The sequence below is a fragment of the Argiope bruennichi genome, chromosome 8 (genome assembly GCF_947563725.1).
Source record: "Argiope bruennichi chromosome 8, qqArgBrue1.1, whole genome shotgun sequence".
Taxonomy (NCBI): Eukaryota; Metazoa; Arthropoda; class Arachnida; order Araneae; family Araneidae; genus Argiope; species Argiope bruennichi.
In genome coordinates this window covers 80,918,268-80,938,932 of record NC_079158.1, presented here as the reverse complement: position 1 = coordinate 80,938,932, position 20,665 = coordinate 80,918,268, and the positions used below count along the sequence as shown (strand labels likewise).

Below are 20,665 nucleotides of genomic sequence, written 5' to 3'. Positions count from 1 at the left end.
AGGAAAGCAACTGCAAGTACTGTACTACATTGAATACTGATACATACATACTGAAGATGATTATAGCTTGTTGAAATACTTCAATTTCGGGGAATGTATCAGTTGCATATATAATGATATAAACGTGGGAGTTTTCATTTCTAACGCTTATTGAAACCATTTGGATATTAATATAACTCTTTTTTTATAAAATTGCATGTACAATGGCGATTGATATTATGTTTTGATCATAGTTTAGTTCATATCATAGTTTCGACCATGATGTTTGGATAATATCATAGTTATTATATCATATCTAATGTCAAATGACTGTTATCTTTCTTTAAACTAGATTTTGCACATTTGGATGTACAAAAATCGTTTAATCCATTTCAAGGAATCGTTTAATCCATTATTTCGAAAATAGTGCTTTTGTATATGATTTTATATTTCGAAATTTATTTATTTAAATAATATATTATATGCTTTATTCATTAAAGTATTAAGAAGGATAAATGTATTTCAATTATAACACAATGTATCTGGCGACATGCTTAGTTTTTAAAAAATTAAGCGATTGATACGAAATATTGTAGCAGAAATAAATAATAAATACCATTTATTAATAATTTGCATTGCTAAGGGTTAGAAGTATTTTAAAGGTTTTCTTATTATCTTATGCTGAAGATGTAACATTAGAATAATAAGCAATCTAAAGATAAAATATAATAAATTTTAAACATAAAAATTTTAAGATAAAAATGTTATTTATTCAAAATTTCATTTCATAAATAATTAATACTTGAAACTAATTTCCGATTCCAAAATAACAAGAAGCTTATTAAAGACTAAACAGATCGATTTAAAATGTGACCAGATACCAAGGGTTGTAATTGAATCAGAACCGTCTCTCCAAATATTCATCTTACTTTAATGCCTCTTTTTAAATTAATAGAGACTTTTCCTCCCAAATAAGAAACTTAAATTCTCTAATCAAGTAGATGAGACTCTATTAGACAAAAAAAAATAGTTTATCGAATAATTTGATAAAATAAGTATTAAAAATAATTTTTTTTTTCTGTAAAATATTTTTACTTCCATTTTCTAATAATTTCAAAATTATTTACCAAGCAAAACGAGTATTACAAAATCGATAGATTCTGTTTGGTTTAAAAATTTTCCTAAATTATCAAAATTTTCCAGATATTTTTTTAGTGGAAATAAATTACCATATATTAAAAGAAGAGCATAAGTTAGAAATACATGATGATAAGACTGGAAATTTATAACTGAAATTTAGAAAACATGCTTTTTCTTATTTGCTAAAGAAAACTCATCTTTAAATATGTAGGATAAATCACAGAATTTATTCATTTTTGATAATTAGGATTTGCATTTTAAATCGTAAGATTTAACATTTTATGGATTAATTATGCATAGTATAAGTAACGTTCAGTAGTTTAATAAACGCTTGATCGAAAAAGAACTATTTGGTTGATTTTAATTCCTTTCTTGAGGGAATAAAGCTTTCTTTTAGAGAAAATTACTAAATTTCCAAAACATTATTTTTCTTAACTTTAAAGTATATACAATCTATAAAGGTGTTCAAGATAAAATTTTTCAATTGTTTCGGCCAAATGTTACGTTCTGTTAAAATCCTAGCGTTCTAAAATTTGGTTTTCTTTTATTTCAATCAGTTTCGATGTTATTGTAAAATGTTCCTATTTATACTATTTCTTTTAAATTTTCCCCATTGTTACAGTAAATTTTGAATTCTGCATTTAACAAACATAGTTTTTAAATTTTACCAAAACTATATCAAAGGAGAACATATAGCTTGGAGGTTTGAACTTACTTGAAAACCATAGTTAAAATTAAATACTGATTTTATAAATTTGTATTATTTTTTTAATTAATTGTATGATTGATTAGAAAATGAGGTTCTAGATTAGATAGTTTATGTTAAGTACTTAAAATATATGCAAAATTCTGAAAAGTTCAAAACGTCTGTGGATTTTGATCATTTGTGTATTAGGAATTTAGTCTTGAAATGATTTGATTTTTTATTTATATTTACTCATATGTATTAAGCGAGGCATTGACTCAAAGTGCTTAACAACATTTTCGAGTTTTTTCCCCTCATTTCGAAAAAAACTCAAGGTTTTTTTTTTTTTTTTTTTTTTTTTTTTTTTTTTTTTTTTACAAGGTCAATTAAATTATTCTTTAGTAAAATTTCAATTCAACATAGGTTTCAATATTATTAGAATGAAATAATTTAAATTTTTGATGAATATTAAAATAAAGTGAACATCGTTGTTTATTTTATTATTTTATTTTTTTTATTTAAATCATTATTTATTTTTAACTAAAGGAAAGTGTGAGAAAATATTTGAATACAAAATAAAATTATCTAATGACAGCTTTTAAAATTTTTATCATTATTATCATAACATTAAACTGTAATTTACTGAAATTATTCATAAATGCACATTTCCATTTTAAAAATGATAAAAATATAGAAAACTAGCAAATTGAAACAATAAAACCATTCTCAATTTCATACATGTTCTTTAATTTCCCAAAACAATTCTAAAAAATTATATTATTACCAAATATTATGATTATTATCATTAGTAGTAGTGTATAATTATTATTAGTATCTAATTATTATTATTTGTAGTAGTAGTATTACATAATTATTATTACCAATTATTATTATATTTTCTTTCTAAGAGGTTATACGTTTATAAAAATTTTAAATGCTATCAATGATTCGATAAGAATAGGAATAAGCAGAAAATATTCAGTTTTATAATTTTGTTTTAAAAGTAAGGAGTATAAAAAATAATCAAAACTTTTTCTCTGGGATATTTTTAATGTGATATATATTAATAATAATTACACAAAAATAATTATAATTTTTAACATTATTTTCATGTCCGTTCGTGTTAAATGTATAAGCAGAGGAATAAAAGACATATTTTAAATCTCAAGGAGCAAATCTTAAACCAGTTGAAGTATGATATATGGTATTTTTATTTTATTTTATTTTATTTTTTATTTTATTTTTAATAGATTAGATAGATTTGAAATTCGATAAATTGCACTGAAATGAAACTTCTCATCAACAGATCACAATTCGATAAAAATATTTTTAAAAAATAGCATCAAGATATTTTATCTCTTTCGTATGAATCCACATCCCCTTTATTGATTTTGCAATTTGGATTTGATTTCGCTTCGCTTTCAGGATTCGCCAGTCATGCGAACGAATTTTACAAGACAAGAGATATTTTTCCCTGCCATAAATATTTGTTATGACAAAAATGAATATGTATATTAAACGCTATATTATTTTAGCAATCAGAAAAATATAGGACAATACAAAACATTAAAATATAAATTTCATAGGGAATATGAATGAAATTATTTATTCCTGAAATTTGTTTATTCTTAGAAATGTCTTTTAAAAAAATTCATAAATTTATGCGAAGCAAATTTTCTAATTTTTATAGAAAGAAGTGTTATGCATAGAGCTTGAAATTTTTTCAAATGTTCTTCTTTGAAATATCGTTTAAAAGAATAAATATATTCTCTGGTTTTATTCCATGATAGAAACAGAATTATTATTATTATTTCTAATAAATTCAAAAATTTATTTTTCAACAAACTTAACTCATTTTTTTCAATCAGTTTTGCAAAATTATCCATTTTTCTTTAATTTCAATACAAGACTTCAAAGTTTGTTAATCAACTATGCGAATATATATATATATTTATTCCTTTTCAGAGGATACAATTTTCACTTGATTTTTTATAATCTGTAAATTAAATTACTGAAAATCTATATTTAACATTCTTAGCAATTAACCTCTATAAACCTATAAAAAATATTTTTTTTTATATACTACAGTTGAAACAAGTAGAATGTAGGATATACAAAAGATATTTTATTTGTAAAATATCTTTACAAATAAAAAAAATAATACTACATAGTTCTTACTCTCCTCCCCCCCCCCTATTTTATGCTTTGATATAAATATAGCGCTCCTTATACATTTTAAGTTGAATGAAACAACTGAAGGTTTCATGTAATCCAGATTTAAATATTAATATGTAGGCATTAAATGATCTCGGATAGTTAAATAATTGATAACTGATAAAACAATATGATTAAGTAGAATTTTATGGTAATTTCTTGCCGCAAGTTATTAAATAGATAAGATTAAGCAATTATTTAAATAATTTTAATGATAGAATATTTTCAATTTTACGATTATGTTGTTGATTTTTTTTTCTTTTTGTTACACTATAAATGAGGAATTTCTCATTTTCTTATTTAAAAATACGATTTATTTATTATGATGTTTGAAGAATGTAGCTAAATACATTCATTGTTATTGCACTTTAATTCCAGTTACATAAAAGAGGAAATTTTCAATGCAAATTTTTAATCCAATTTAATTAAACTATTCGATGCAATTTAATTAAACCCTCAATATAGATTTTGTTGTTGTTGTCGTGACATTTTGACAAATCAAAGATTTCTGTTTTGAAAGAAAAGAAAAAGGTCATTCATACGAATATTCCCATGTTTTAATGAGAAATCTGAAAGATTAATTGCGAAAAATTAATCAAAGTTCTACTAAAACGATGATATAATTAAAGCTAAAAACAATAGGAAAAAAATTAACCCTAACAATACTTATTTTAAAATACAGAGCATCTGTTTCAATTGTTGTTCAGAGATGGCAGCACATACAATAATACATTTCAAAATTGCCAAAAAAGATTTATTTTACCCCCTCTTTCTTTTTTTTTCGCTATAAGCCTTTAAAAATTAAACAGATCGTACGTATAAACAAAGCATTATCTGTAATTAAACTCGAATCACATTTATATATAAAATTTGAAAAATGTTCATTCTTTAAAAGGAGGAAAGAGAGAGAGAGAAAAAAAAACATTTGCTTTGAAAGACTGTTATTCAAGTAGGCGAAGAAAAGCTGCTCTTATTAGAATAATATGCTTAATAATGTCTGCAGAACGTTGTTCGATATTCTGAATTCCGAACAATGTCAAACGAATAATTTAATAATGTTGTTGGATATATTGTGCTAACAAGGACTACAACATTTTTACAGTAAAGTACAATATTTAGTAAGCAATGTTTTAAAGATTAATTGGTTGTGTGTGTGCAAATCATTTTCCTATTTATAAATTGAATTTTGAGAGTCAATAATAATCCTGAAAGTGACTTTCAATGAATTTACATACAACTGCTAGCCGTAAAAATTCTGTTCAAAATACAGTGTATTTGTTTAAGTGTTTATTCAAAGATGGCAGCACGAACTACGCCCTTTCGTTCCAAAATCCCCACTTCAGATATTTTCCCCCTTTCTTATCTCCATATGGAAACTTTAAGAATTTAAAGTTAATGACACGTCATGTAAATAAAAATAATGTATTTTCATTAAAATTCATGCGACTCTCATCTATTTTGAACAAATTGCCGAATATTGATTTGATTGTGAACTCATCATTGAAAGTAAATTTATCGTCGTCAAACTAACAGCTGTTTCCATTATTTATATTATTTACAACAAATTTTTCTTCTGGGAAAAGAAATATTTTGTTAATTTGAAATCCTTAGTCACTAATCTTATTTATTTTCTTAGTAGAATTAAGATAAACGGCCGATCTTCTATATGAAAAATGACTTTTATTATAGGTTATAACATTAAAAATTTCAATCCAGGTGCAATACTTATTTTAGTAATAAATTTATCGATTTAACGTCTAAAAATCTGATAGAAATAAATTTAATTTTTATGTATATTTTTAAATCTTTTATCAAAAATAGTACAAAAATGATAAACCAACTTACCTTTACTCACCATGTTAAAAGGCTATAATAGTATTATATTTTAAATTTACAACTATTAGTAACATGTTATGCAGAATTAGTAGTTTTAAATGAATCAATTGTCAAATTATTAAATATTCATTAAATGCAAATTAACAATTCAAAAAATAAATCATCAGCTTTGCCTGAATTTGCTTAAGTTGGAAAGCATTGAAAAGTTTTTGCTTGCCAATGCATAAAAAAAAATCTAAAATTAAATGATTATAATGACAAAGGATCAGGCCCATCTAATACTCGCTGGATTATTGGAATAACCGACCTCAATTTTTACTTAATTCTTCCTATTCAGAGAAATCTAGAAAGTCTTTTCTAGTCTTTTGAGAAATCATTGATGGCAGACATGAATGAGGATAATCTAGAATAATAGGGAAGTAGGACGCACTTTGGACTTACAAATGTCGGACGGGGCTTCTCCTGATGGGTCCCTTCTTTTCCACACCACCACAAAAGCTGTTACACTGATAATGACGACTAGAACAACTACGGCACATACAATGGGCACCAAAATTGTTGGATCTTCAAAAAAATGTGTTGAACGCATAGTTGACAAAGGAGGAACTGTGGCTGAAATACAAATTGTAATTTTTAAATGAAATTATAGCTAGAAATGTATTTCAATGATAATTATGAAAATAGCACTCGCAGAAAATTTTATCAGATGGACATTTTTACTAATATGGAATTTCCAAATTAGTAAAGATGATCCATGCTAATATCTTTCTTTATTTCTTTATTAGGGGCAAGCCTACTTTCTATATAAAAAATTCATCTTTCAAAGACATGATTTTTGTCCTAAAAATCATTTTTTAAATTCCTTCTTGCATCATGAAATTAAAAAAAAATATCAGATCATTTTAAATTTTATTCTTGTTTTTTTATTTTCAATTGCTGTTAAAATTTATGCCTTACACATCAATCAACCAATATCTTTCTCGCATAAATTTTACATTTAGAATATCTTCTAACATCTTTAATTATTTCAATGCATATTATTTATTAGTAAATTAACTAAAATAATTGCTAACAAATTTTGGTTAAAAAATTGTTAACATTTTAAATGAAAGACTCTGTAATGCTTTTTTTTATTGATTGATTGATTTGTTACCGGTAATGGATGAAAATTAGAAATATTTGTTAGAATTAGAAATTAGAAAAATTTGTTAAGAAGTTAGTAATCTACAAAGGGTAATCCATTAAATTTAATTTGAAGGATAATATAACTGTTTATATACGGACCTTTTAATTGAAGTAGGGGTAAACTTACATGTGGAGTCAATTTTTCAAATTATTTTATCGTTGCAAGACACATGAAGTTTCTTGAAATGTTTTATTCTTTATAAAAATTGCTTTAGTTATAAAAAAATGCGTTCTTCGAAAATACTGTTCGTGGCATGCTAAACATGCATTCATCCCCGAATTACTGAAATCATGACTTATAACCTCATGAGGAGGAGCCTAAAAAAATAATAAAAAACTGAAAATTTTCTTGAAGATGTTTTAAAATTTTCTTCAAACATTTGAATAAAAATATTAAATAGTACCTTCTCTATTTAAAAGAATTCAACAGGATTGGTTATCTAACTGCATTTTAAAGGCTTTTGACCATCGTAAATAAGCATATATTTTCTTACATATTTTTTCCAAAAGTTTTGTTACTAAATCTTTAGTAACCTTTTCTTAAGTTACTAAAGCATAAAAACGCGGTTTGAATCGAAGCAACGTTATAGATTCGTAACAATACGTTTATAAATTTTTCCTTGAGACTCAAAAAATAACTGCGAAATTGAGAAGGGAAAATTATTTATTATATCTTAATTCACACGGAATTGAGAAATATTTTGAATTAGTTGTGGTAAAAGTCATCAAAATTATTTTTAAGAAAATTTTGATATACTTTACACTCTTTTATAGATTAATAAATGTGAACCGTTGATTATTTCTTTGATCTCATAAAAATGGCAACATAATTTTATGCAAACTTTTAAAATAGAAGCATATTGTTTCGCAAACACTTTTTGATTACTCCGATGCTTATATTTTTTTCAGAATTAAAAACTTTTGAATTATTTTATATATTATAATAAAATATCATGTGCTTTTGATAGTTTATGCTTAAAATTTAGTGTATATTATTATATAGATAATATACAAAGTTTCTTAGTGTATTTTATAAACTTTCAATTGTTAAAAAAAATCAACTTATTTTCAAAGCATTAACAATGGAAATGTACATTCACAAATATATATAATAACTTTTTTTCTTAAAATCTTAAAATTCATTCGTTTATTTATTCTAGTATGATAATTTTATATCTTTCCTCTTTACTTTCCTTAGTGCGACAGACGTAGAGTAATTGTATTTCCATGATCATGTTATATCAACCATGTAACACTATACTATTTAAAACTTCAAATTATTTTATGGTTACTATTCTTGTTTTAATAAAGTAACAAAGTGTCCATATCAGAAATAATGATTTTATATATACCATAACCATTTTATTATTTCATTATATCTCATGCATAAATTTATAATGTAGCGATTGATAAATTAATTTTTGTCAAGTCTATTTATTTAAATGCTAAAAATGTTACATTATGCATCAAAATTTATAAATTATTTCCTTATTAATTTTTATCATTAGTTCACCTTATTTTGAAATTTAATTTTCATTTAAATACATTTTCTCAGATAATTTGGCGACAATTTTAATAACTTTTTAATCAGAAATTATTCGGTTATTTTATACATTGCTAATATAATTACTTGGTTACAATACTTGATTACTTTTTCATATTTTCTAAATTTTATTTAAGAGTTATGTGAGGTTAAATAAATGTATTCAAAACAGTTTAGATAATTTTAGAAAAGTTTAAGACTTATGGGTTTTGCTCTCAAACTTTATGCTTTCATGTGGCGCCATCTTCTTTTAATTTCTAAAAGTAATCGAAGCCTAAAACGGAGATAAGATCAGTTGATACCTCTATATTTAATTTTGTAAATTAATTAAACTGAAATTTCACTACATTCAACAATTTTGAGAATTTATTTTATCAAGTATTCATTGATATTTTAAAACAATCTTCTAAACTTCCCTCAACAATTCGTATGTAAATAGAATGTTCTTTTTTCTACCATAAATAATTTTGTAATAATCCCAAATCTATGGCTCAACAATTTTTCTGTTTCATTTACTTTATTTTATACAATTACCGAAATTTAATACAGAGTTTTCTATTTACCTCCTGTTAATGTGAGTGTAGCGAATCTGTATTCAGCATCTGTAGTCCCAGCATCACTGTGAGCTGTTACCAAAAGATCATGCCATGTTCCCGGACTGAGATCTGCAATTTGCAAAGTTTCCTGGTCGGTCAAAATATGGTTAGAAACTAAAATCCATTCCTTTTGTCCTTGAGGTTTGTACTGAATAACCAAATGAGAAATAGGACACCCATCATCCATCCAATTTCGCAAATTAAGTTGAACTGATGTTGTGTTACTTTTTAGAAACTCGGATTTTTCTGGTGCTACTGGAGCTAAAAAAGAAACAAAAATAATTAAGAAAAAAATTAGTTTTGATAAAATGTTAAATGATTTTATTCAAAACGATTTAACCATCAAGTTAATGCTTGCTTTGATCAGCAAGTTTTAATGCTTTCATGTGGCGCCATCTTTTAGTAGTTATGGAAATCACGCAAAGTCTAAAGTAGAATAATTAATATATCTCAGGCTTATATATAAAAATTCAATATAGAAAATAATGGTAATAATTGTTAATTTTAAACTAGAAAGTGTAATTTATGTCTAAGCCCTGTTGCTTTAACGCACACATAGTAAGGTACATAAAAGTACATTCAATCTATCAGTTGAGTGGTAATCAGATGAGAGGTATAAAATAATAAGAGGACACAATACTTTGATTAATTTAGGTTTTTCTGCATAATGAAACAACAATAAAATTATATAAGAGATAAATAAACTTTATTTATTATTGCTTGTTTTATTTGAACTGATGAAGATATTTTCTGATATATTTTATTTATTTAATACCCAAAGAATTTGAGAATCTAAATAATAAATTCGAGATTTCAGTTTAGTTTTTATTTTCATTAAAAAAAGGTCTTTCTAACAGAAAAAAAAAACAATTCTCGTGAATATAATACCAAATTTTGAAGTGAAACTAATTTTATTTTGTAAAAGCCCTTTTATTAATTTCAATTGATCTTATGTTTTTTTTTTTTTTTTTTTTTTTTTTTTTTGATTTTCGTATATGAATAAATATTGTTTATAAAATAGAAGACGATGAATCTATTGTTTTCTTATTCAATTTATTTTATAGTAATTTTTAATTATATAATGTTTACTTTCTTAAAATCCAATATTCAGGATTTTTTTTTTGTGTGTGTGTATGTGCAATGTAATATTTTTGAGAGCATGCATCCGTTGAATTTATAGTACGATTTTCTTGATATAGAAAATCGTTTTCTTTGGGTTTAGATTTAAAATATGTGACTATTTAATAATGAAGTATAAAAAGTAACAACGTCAAGCGATATTTTAGCATTCATTTAAAGCTTTAATTCAACATAAAATATTTTCTCGAATAATGTTTTATCTGTATAAATAAGCTATGAAAGCTTTTGTATTTAATTTAAATAAGAAATGAGTTTTTATTTGAAATATCAAAATATCAATGATTTTACTCAAATTAATATCTGATCTACCTTCGATTATTTGTTATGTTAGTAACTTTATGTTAATGTAAATATGTTAATAATTCTGCACTCTAGAGTGAAAAAAGATTAATATTATCTGTGTTTATTTAATTAGGAACTAATAATTATGTATCTATTCTTATATATACACACACACACACACATAATTAAATCTATTACTTAGTAATAAAATATCGAAAGCAGTTAAATAAGTCACCATCACACGGAAAGAACAAGTGCACAGAATTTCAGAAATCCCAAATTTAAAACAGTATTTGAAAAAATAATATGTTATAAAACTACATGTTTATAGATATGACAAAATTCAACGTAAATAAAAAAACTGTGACATTCAAATTCCAAGCATTAAAAATGTGCATTGGTATGTGCATGTTTTTTTTTAAGTTACGTTTTTATTTATTTTTTTGGTGTGAATATTTAAGCCAAATTTTTGAGCAATATCTTCTGAAGGTAAAGACCCCTGAGCACCCAAGACAGAAGTCTAACTTCTTGCTCAAATGAAGATAGCGAACACACAAACACTCGCTTGCACAACCCCTTTTTACAGGGGGACTCATTCACGTACCTCACAGAGAGAACACAAGGAAGAGAACAACCATGTCCGAATCGGGACTAGAACCCAGGACGCCCAGGTCACGGGGAAGACGCGCTACCCCTCTGCCAGGAAGCCGGCTATAGTTACGTTAAAATATTTAATTACCCTTCTTATTTCTTCCATTTTTATAAAATAAATCATTGAATCTTCCATTTCTTGTATATGTAAATGAAAAAAAAGTCAATTATAAGATGTACCGTTTTACACTGAACAACTGTAGAAATTTTAGATTTATACCTCTTCCATTCGTAGTGACTTGTTGAATTTCGCTGGGTTCGCCATGCCCAACACTGTTGAAGGCAGTCAACATAATCTGATAAGACGTACCACACTGAAGGTTTTCTAGGACAAAGCTTTGTCTGGAAGCTGGTAGTCTGGTCTCATGCCACTGACCTGAACTACCTTTGTACGTAAGAATGAATCCTGAGGAGAAAATTAAAAGAGAATATCCATATAGATTATTTATGTTACTACTATTACACAAAAAAAAATGTATTATCTTAAAATACAATTTGTTTATTACAAGAGCGGGTTCTTTCTCAGATCTTATTGCGTATTTTAAGGAATCATTTACACTTTATATTATAGGTATATTATCAAAGATATATTATCATTCGGCATGGCAAGCAAATAAATCATTTTGATATTCGTAACCCACATTGGTTTATTTAAACTGTACATTTTATACTAATATCTTTGTCGGATTCGTTCAGATGACAAACATTCTAAAGCTTGTAAAATTTCAAAACAAAAAATGGCTTTTGATGTCGGAATGCCTTTTTCAGTGTCCTAATTGATAAAGACTGGAGACCTAAGAAAATGGAACATCGGAAGAAACTATTTCAATCTGAAAAAAAAAGCATTCTGATATTGACTAAGGGAATAAAAAAAAATTTCGAGACATTCTGTCATATTACGTTCAATTATAGTTGATTTCAGCTATAGCTATTACAGCTCTTATCTCACTATGATGGTCTGAAGCAAGCAAGTAATTTCGAATGATTACTAACTTTCTGAGAAGTAATATTTTATAGCATTATTTTTTTTAATTATTATATAATATTTTGATAGAAGTATTCTTTATTTAAGAAAAAGAAGCTAAACACTTTATATTTCCATGCTTGAAATCATCATCATTATATATATATACTAGCAGACCCGGCCCCTCGTTGCTGTGGCTAAGGTTTTTGTTATATTACATAGTAGTAAACTATTCAAGGGAAACGGTAGGAGAACACCAGTCATGAGGACCACCATGCTTTTTTACACAGATGCCATTTGTAAAAAAACATGGGGGACCTCCATGATTGATTTTCTACTACCGTTGATATTGAGCAAAAATCAACACAAAGAAACAAATTTTAATTTCTTTATTTTTTGTGTTCAAGTTTGTAACAAATGAGTACATTACAAAGTTGTTAGTAAAAAACAAGTAACACTTAAACTTATAAATGAGGTAGGTAGGGCAGATATTTTTAAATCTTTGACAATAATGTTTATTATTTTGAATTATAAATACTTTTAATTTCAATTTAATTTAGCTCTAATCGGTGCACAATATTTTTGGTTAACCTGTCTTTAGCTAACACAAATAGATTTGACGGTTTTCCTACACGTGAACATGCAACCTATGGTTGCCCATGAGAAAAACATGGATTTTTCAAATCTAAACCACAAATGGACATTGTTTGGCCTTGAGACTTATTTATAGACATGGCAAAGGCTAAACGAATTGGAAACTGTAACCCTTTGAGGGTATCGTAGATTATGATGGTATTATCGGAATACGTGGCAACAGGAACACTTAAACTTTCCTGTTAAAATGGTAGCTTCGAGTATATTTCCGGTGATCTTTTTGATGACCAAACGCGTATCGTTGCATAATCGAGGTGGATTCAAACTACGCAGGAGAATAATAGGTGAATCAATCTTTATTCGAAGGTTATGTGGTGGCATTCCAGGTATATCTAGTGAATTTAAAAATTCAATTGGAAAATTTACACTATCATTTTCATCAACAACAGTATCGATTGATTTAAAGGACATCAGATCGCCTGGTAACAATTGTTGTATTTGGAAGTTAATTTCGTCAACATTAACATTTTTGGCTGCCAAAATAGCCCGATCACTGAGCCAGTTATGATTCAAGTAATTACTCTGTATATCCGGAAAAATACTCTGAATCAATTCATTTTATCCCTGAAGAACAGTGCAGAAATTGTCTGGAAAATTAATGCATTGTGTATTTGGTTGCAGTTCTATTTTACCGTTCCCAATATCTAGTAATTGTTCAGAAAATATTTGTGCTGTTGGATCATTTTGCAATTGTACGCGCATGTTTATGGCCAATCGAAGTGTTTCAACAATTCGCCATAAGAATGACTGTTTTAAACATGCATTTTAATTAAAGATTGTTGAACAATGAAGCACTAATAGTTAAAAAGCAAGAAGAATTCCACTGTATTACTTTTACTATAATATGAATTCAATTTATACTTCAGTCTAAATAACACGTGGTCGGCTATGCTAATACCAAAAATTGAAAAAGTAAGAACAATTGAATTTCATTGTATTGCGTTTACTACGAAATAAATTTAACTTATACTTTAGCCTCAGAAACACGTGGTGGTTATGCCATTAAATTGTAGATTATGTGAAACGTTGGTACTTTTAACACAGCGCCATCTGTTTGAATACTTACTCAATCCAGTCAACAGATACCGCCATCTGTTAGAATCGCATGGAGCTAACAGATAATTGTGACTGTCAAATAATGAATAAAAAAATTGTTCCTTCTTAATACCTTCCTTCTTAGTATAAACCCTTTATGATGTATAATAAATCCTCTAACTTCAGTGATACAGATTCTGGCTTCCTCAGCTTAACGGAAAGATAAAAAATAGTTCTATATTCCACACATGAAGTTCCCATGAGATTTATTCCGTCATTGATACATTTGTCTGGTGCAATAATTCAAAATCCATTTACAAAATAAAATCAGTTTCAGAAACATTTATTAAATAATGATAAGCATTGTAGCTGAAGTGAATTATAGCTGACATAACTTGATACGTACATGCAGTTTATTAGTAAAGAAATGAAAAACTGAAACGATTATTGTAACCATTTTTTATTATCATATCTTCAATAATTTATATAAAAAAAGATAAAATTTCATTTAGCATACAAATGAGTTAATATTTTTTTTATTATCTGATTACAGGAACTTATTATTGGTTCGTTCACTTACCTTTTTTACGATATCCTTAACAAAAGAAATAAAATCATTTAATTGAAAATTCAATGAAGGTAACAAATGCTATTACCGTACAACATTTTTCTTAGTAAACAGTCAGATAAAGAATCGAAATTCATTCAAAAAGAAAAGTAATAATTATCCGTGTACACGTCCAAGTATTTTTCCAAACTTCTTTATAATTAAAAAAAAAAAATTTTAGTATGTTATATTAATCAGTGATCCGTTAAAACGTTTGTAATTAATCATTTTGAAATAAAATATCTTATTTCTGAGAATTGCCACCGTGCACAGTAATACAAAATTCAAACATAAGATCGTGATATTTTATCCGTTGCAACGTATCAAATTTATGGTATGCATTAAAAAATAATTGTGGAAAATGATATCTTATTCCTGAGAAACGTTTTCGGATAGGATCATAAATAATTCGGACATTCGGATTCGAAACGTAACGCAAATGCGTGAGTTTTTTACGCCAGCTGGGGTAACGCTATGCAGATTAGAAACTTTTAATTTCCTTTATTCTGTTTTATTTTAATTCAAAAGTACTTCAGAATGAATCTGAAACATGGATTAATTAACAATGCTTAATTTTAAACGCATCAAACATTAAGAAAATAAATAGAATCGTTTCAAATAATCAGCCGAAAAATCTTAAGCCTAGTCTCATGACTGTTGGGAAAAAAAAATTGAAGCCGTACTCATTTGGCGGTGGGGGAAATGAAAAGATTTTTTTGGCTGGAAAGTTAGTTTTTAATTAATAATTAAAATTCTAATTAAAAATTCAAAAAAGGGCTATCCTATCTTTTAAGTTAGATCAAACTGCACACGGTGTGCAAATTTGATTAAAATCGGTGAAGTAGTTTAGGAGTCCATCGCGGACAAACAACGTGACACGTAATTTATATATACTAAGATACTAGCCGCCTTTGGCGACCAGCCGGTTCGCCAATCTTAATGTTCGTTTAAATTTTAATAATTAAATAGGTTGAACCGTAATACTCCGGTCGTACCATTAAATATTTTACGCGATTCCAACTTTAATAGATTATTCAGCAAAATATTTTAAAACTTCAAATTTTGATAGTCATATAATTCACTCATAATATTATAAAGGCCTTCAGTCATAGCGTTGTATGCATCTCTCTAATTTTCTGTTACCGCTCGTAGAATTTATGCTTTAAATTAAAGTGTAAATGATTAATCTGCAATTAATATAATAATATTTTTTACTGACACAAAGCATTTTTTTTAATATGATTACTGATAATAGAGTCACTGAGCGTTTAAACTTTATGGTCACTAAAGAATATCTTTCTTAATTTATGTAATATCTCAAGAATTTGTCAACAACAATGTCTCAGATTCATCATGAAAAGATCGATTCATTAACAATGTTTCATTTTAAATGCATCAAACACTAAGAAAATAAAATGAATCGTTTAAAATAATCGGTCGAAAACACGTTTAAAAAAAACTACCTAAAAAATGATGTACTTAAAACTATAAGCATATACAAAAAATATATATAACTAACATAAATACAATTTAATTACAAAAGCATGCCATTAACCTAAAAATAATTTAAATCATTGAAAACAGGTTAAAAAAAACTACTTAAAAAACGATGTACTTAAAACTATAAGCATATACAAAAAATATATAACTAACATAAATACAATGTACTTACAAAAGCATGCAACTAACCTAAAAATAATTTAAATCATCCGTTGGTTGTCATGGCAACAATCAGAACGTAATGCGCATGCGTGAATTTTCTATCCCACTTACGGTAACGCAAATGCGTGAATTTTTCCACGCCAGTTGGGGTAACGCTATGCAGATTATACATTTTTAATTTCCTTTATTATGTGTTATTTTAATTCAAAAGTACTTCAGAATGAATCTGAAACATGGATTAATTAACAATGTTTTATTTTAAATGCATAAAACATTAAGAAAATAAACAGAATCGTTTGAAATAATCCGCCAAAAAATGTTAACCCTAGCCTCATTACTGTTGGGAGAAAAAAAAAATAAAGCCTTACTCATTTGGTGTTGGGGAAAATGGAAGATTTTTTTTTGGCGGAAAAGTTGGCGGTGTGGAAAATGGAAGATTTTTTTGGCGGGAAAGTTAGTTTTTAATTAATAATTAAAATTCTAATTAAAATTTCAAAAAAAGGGACCCCAGGTGCACATTCCCGACCTCTAAGGTATACATGTAACAAATTTGATAGCTGTATGTCAAATGACCTGGCCTGTAGAGCGCCAACACACACACACACACACACACACACACACACACACTGAGCTTTATTATAAGTATAGATTAATTACTTGGGAGGCAGAGTTTTGCCAAGCATTTTGTTTGTTTGTTTGTGTGCGTGTGTGTGTGTGTGTGCGTGCGTGCATGCATGTGCGTGTGCATAACAATGTTTTTTGTGTGTGCATAATTTTTTTGTTTCAGCAAAGATAACTATATAGATAAACTTAAAAAGCAAAACCTTATATAAGTATAACTTTTGTTCCAAATCGTTGTAGCCGTTTCCAAGAGACCTGAACTAAGTTTATACATATACAAGAATTGTACGTTTAAAGTTATAGGACATATTTAAATGTCTTCGAATTTCGCAATGTCATATACTAATTAGTCATTCATCTGCTTTACTTATCTGACAAAAAATTTTTATTCTTATTATTTCATAACTTTAGTTAAGAGTGGTAAAGAAACCACCTAAATGGAAATCCAAGTTCAGAAGAATATTGGCACGATATAGAAATGGCTAATTATGCTTGAAACTTCTCAATATCTTGCAAATTTTAAATTCTGACCCCTTTTTTCACAGAGGATCTTTGCATGAGAATAAAAGTTGTCTCTTACTATCACTTGATTTTTTTTCAAAACCATCTATTTTACTCTTAGTACATGTAAAGCACGTTTATAAAGTAATATACACAAGCAAATAAATCAATATATTTGAGCCACTGTGAATGCTTTTTAAAAGAACATCCTGTATGATAATACTTGGAATGATAAATATGGATAAGATTTAAATGTAAGAATGATAAGATGCATAATTGCCTATGAAAATCCCTTCATTTCAACAAATTCATGGACTTTGTCATCGTAGACAGAGAATCAAATATGTTTCATTTGTTCATTATGATGTGTTCAGTTGCTTATTCAATGTTTCTGTCAAAACATGCGATAAAAATATAATAAATTGCACAAATCTCATCAACCTCAATTTTAAAAATTGCTAACTTCTAATTTAGTCTTATTCCTAAAACTAATAAATTATTAAATATGTTTCGGTAATTTTTGCCGAAGCTAAGTGTAAATAATTGTAGGAAATTGAAAAAGTAATACAAAATAAAATGGAATAATATATTCAACTTTTAAAAAAAAATTGTTATCAAATGGTCAAAATCTTCCTATGCTTTATTGTAGAAATTACTCTTATTTTCAGTTCAAGTGTCATTGAACAAATCCGTTTGTATAAATATTGCAATAAAACTGATGAAATAACTGATGCAGAATTAAAAAAAAGAACTCACAGCATTGGTAATTATTTTATAAATTTTATAGACCTGAACTACTTCAGAATTTTTTGTGACACTAAATTGTAAATTAATTTAAAAAATCTTAAAGTATATTTAAAATGATATATACGAAAAAAATAAGCTAAAATATTTTTGTAAAATATTTACATATTTTTATAGAAAAAAATAATTAGAATAGAATTTTTTAAAAAGAATGAAATATAACTGAATACTAGGTATTCAAAATTTTAATTTAATTCTGGTAGAAGCAATTTTAATAATAAATAATATTTCCATTTTCTTTCAACAAAGGTATTTGAATTATGGAAAAGCACTATTTTCTTAAAAATCATATCAAATTATTAAAAAAATAGAACTCATCGTAAACTATGTATTTCTACAAAAAATGACTCAACATTATTTTTATAAGTCTGGATATTTCTGCTTTAAAATAGTTAGATTCGAAATTGTGTTTTTAAATACTTCTAAGAATATTGAAAACCCTACTTCATTTGCTCAACAGTATCGTTATATTTAATTAAATTATATTCAGTTATTTCTATAAATTAACTCCCACTCCAGCAGACAATTACTTCTTAAAATAGATTTAAAAACATTTCTTTCATTAATAGACTGATAAAATTTTAGTGTGATATAGATAATTTTCATCTTACCAAATAAATAATACTAATTTCATTTCAAGGCTTAAGTAAATTACCAGAAAAGATTCTTTTGATAAAAAAAATGCTGTCAATAGCATTAATATAAATAGAGAAATACATTTAGGAATTTATTTAAGAATAAATTAATTACCTGAAATTTAAAAAAAAAAAAGTAATGAAATTAAAATATACAGAATGGTAGGAAAGTTATATAATTTTAAATATAAACAAACATCTGGAGGTTTTCTTGATCAAGCAATACAGCAAATAAAATTAAACTTGCCCAACATTAATCTTCCGAAAATAAAGACTAATTTCATTGCATAAAAGTTAACTATTTGAGCGTTATTTTGTAAACGAACATTTTTTTTTTTATCCTGGACAGGAAATAATTTATTACATTAAGACTGTCGAAAATAATCAATTTTTTAAAATTTGAATAAACTCAAAATTCTGAACTCATTTTGCTATAGTAAACTTTTATTAATTCTATAAATACTTATGAAATCAATATAATTCGAATACTGACATTTTTTTAAACTTTTATGGAATAATCATGTGCTGCCATCTATGTGAAACATGCTTAACTTAATATCTGTTTCAGGAAGCAGTTATCAAACAAATTCTAAAGGAATTCAGGGTATGAAAAATTGCTTACGAAATTAGATATGAATATTTTTTAGTTCATAATTTTTAAAAATGTACGTTGAAATTTCAAAATGAGTTAGAATTAATTTTTGTTCCTATGTAATTAATGCCTTAGTTTACATGAGCTATTTTTAAAAATGATACCATATATCCCCAAAATTAAATTTCACGAATACTGAATAAAATTACTTAGAAAGACTGATATGCTATCTTAAATGTTTTACGCTGAGATCTCTACCTATTTCCTTGAACGTTTATGAATGTTATATGCAATTTATATATGGAATAGTTTTTTTCCCCTTTAAGTTAAATTACAAATAAATGACAACGTTTTTTACTATTTTGAGCCCTTATTGATAAATTCTTATTAAAAAAAAATGCAATACGGAACTTTGAGAACACAGTTATTTCAGAAATCATTTGTCCAACACATGCAATAGCACAAATACAACTTACAGTTTTCAGAATACATTTTGTATTATTAGCTACAGTACATTAAAAAGGCAACGTCTAACATTTGAAAAATGTTTTACCAGTTATAGGTCTTTCATTCGTAGATTTCGCATCCCAGTTTAAACTGATTGATGTTGCAGTAGTATCAACGACTTTTATAACAGGTGGAGCCGGAGGATCTAAGATAAAATAGTAAATTTTAAATGTAAATAATTATACAAATTATATAATTAATAGATATCATATATAATATTATATTTGATACATGGTAATAATAGATTTATTAAAAGACATTTATTATAATTACATAGATATCGCTTTTATTATTGAAGAAAATTATTTGTGTTTTTATATTGCTTTACTGGTGATATTTATTGAAATTTAAGCATTTGAAATTAAATAAATGGCATTTGACAATCATTTTAATCCAATATGTTAATTAAAAAATATATATATAATGTATTTCATGAGAAATAAGTAAAATAATTTGATTTTAATCATTATTTTTATAACTGTTAAATTCAAGCAAATTTGTGTTTCCGTGGGATTTAAAACAAGACTAATTAGAAAACCGCATCATTCTAAACTGCTTTTATGTTAATGAAAGGAGGATAACGAGTTTTTTTAATTTCGTAAATTCAGGAATTCAAGTAAGTATGTAATACAATGATATCTTGAACAAAATAATTATTCGGCTTGTTTTTAATTTACATCATTATAGGTACATACAGTCGTGCAAATATTACCCTGAAAGGCCAGTCTTTGTTTTAAAAGTAGGATAGAAAACCAGTTATTGCTATAAATGCTCTCGCTTTTCATCCTGTACTTCTTGATAAAAAAAAAAAAAAAAAAAAGTTCTTTTGGGA

At 26.3% G+C, this 20,665-nt stretch overlaps 1 protein-coding gene across 5 annotated transcripts in view; it reads right to left on the bottom strand.

The window, feature by feature from the left end:
• LOC129981957 (cell adhesion molecule Dscam2-like) overlaps positions 1–20,665 on the bottom strand; it is a 545,016-nt gene that overhangs the window by 87,614 nt on the left and 436,737 nt on the right. For all 5 annotated transcript variants that reach the window (XR_008785388.1, XM_056093028.1, XM_056093030.1 and 2 more), the window contains 4 exons: positions 19,880–19,978; positions 11,472–11,657; positions 9,146–9,439; positions 6,296–6,466 (listed from right to left, as the gene is read on the bottom strand). Coding sequence is in view for 4 of the 5 variants with exons in the window: in XM_056093028.1 (XP_055949003.1) it covers positions 6,296–6,466; positions 9,146–9,439; positions 11,472–11,657; positions 19,880–19,978 (750 nt within the window). In the remaining variant the exon portion in view is untranslated. The remainder of the gene's footprint in view (positions 1–6,295; positions 6,467–9,145; positions 9,440–11,471; positions 11,658–19,879; positions 19,979–20,665) is intronic.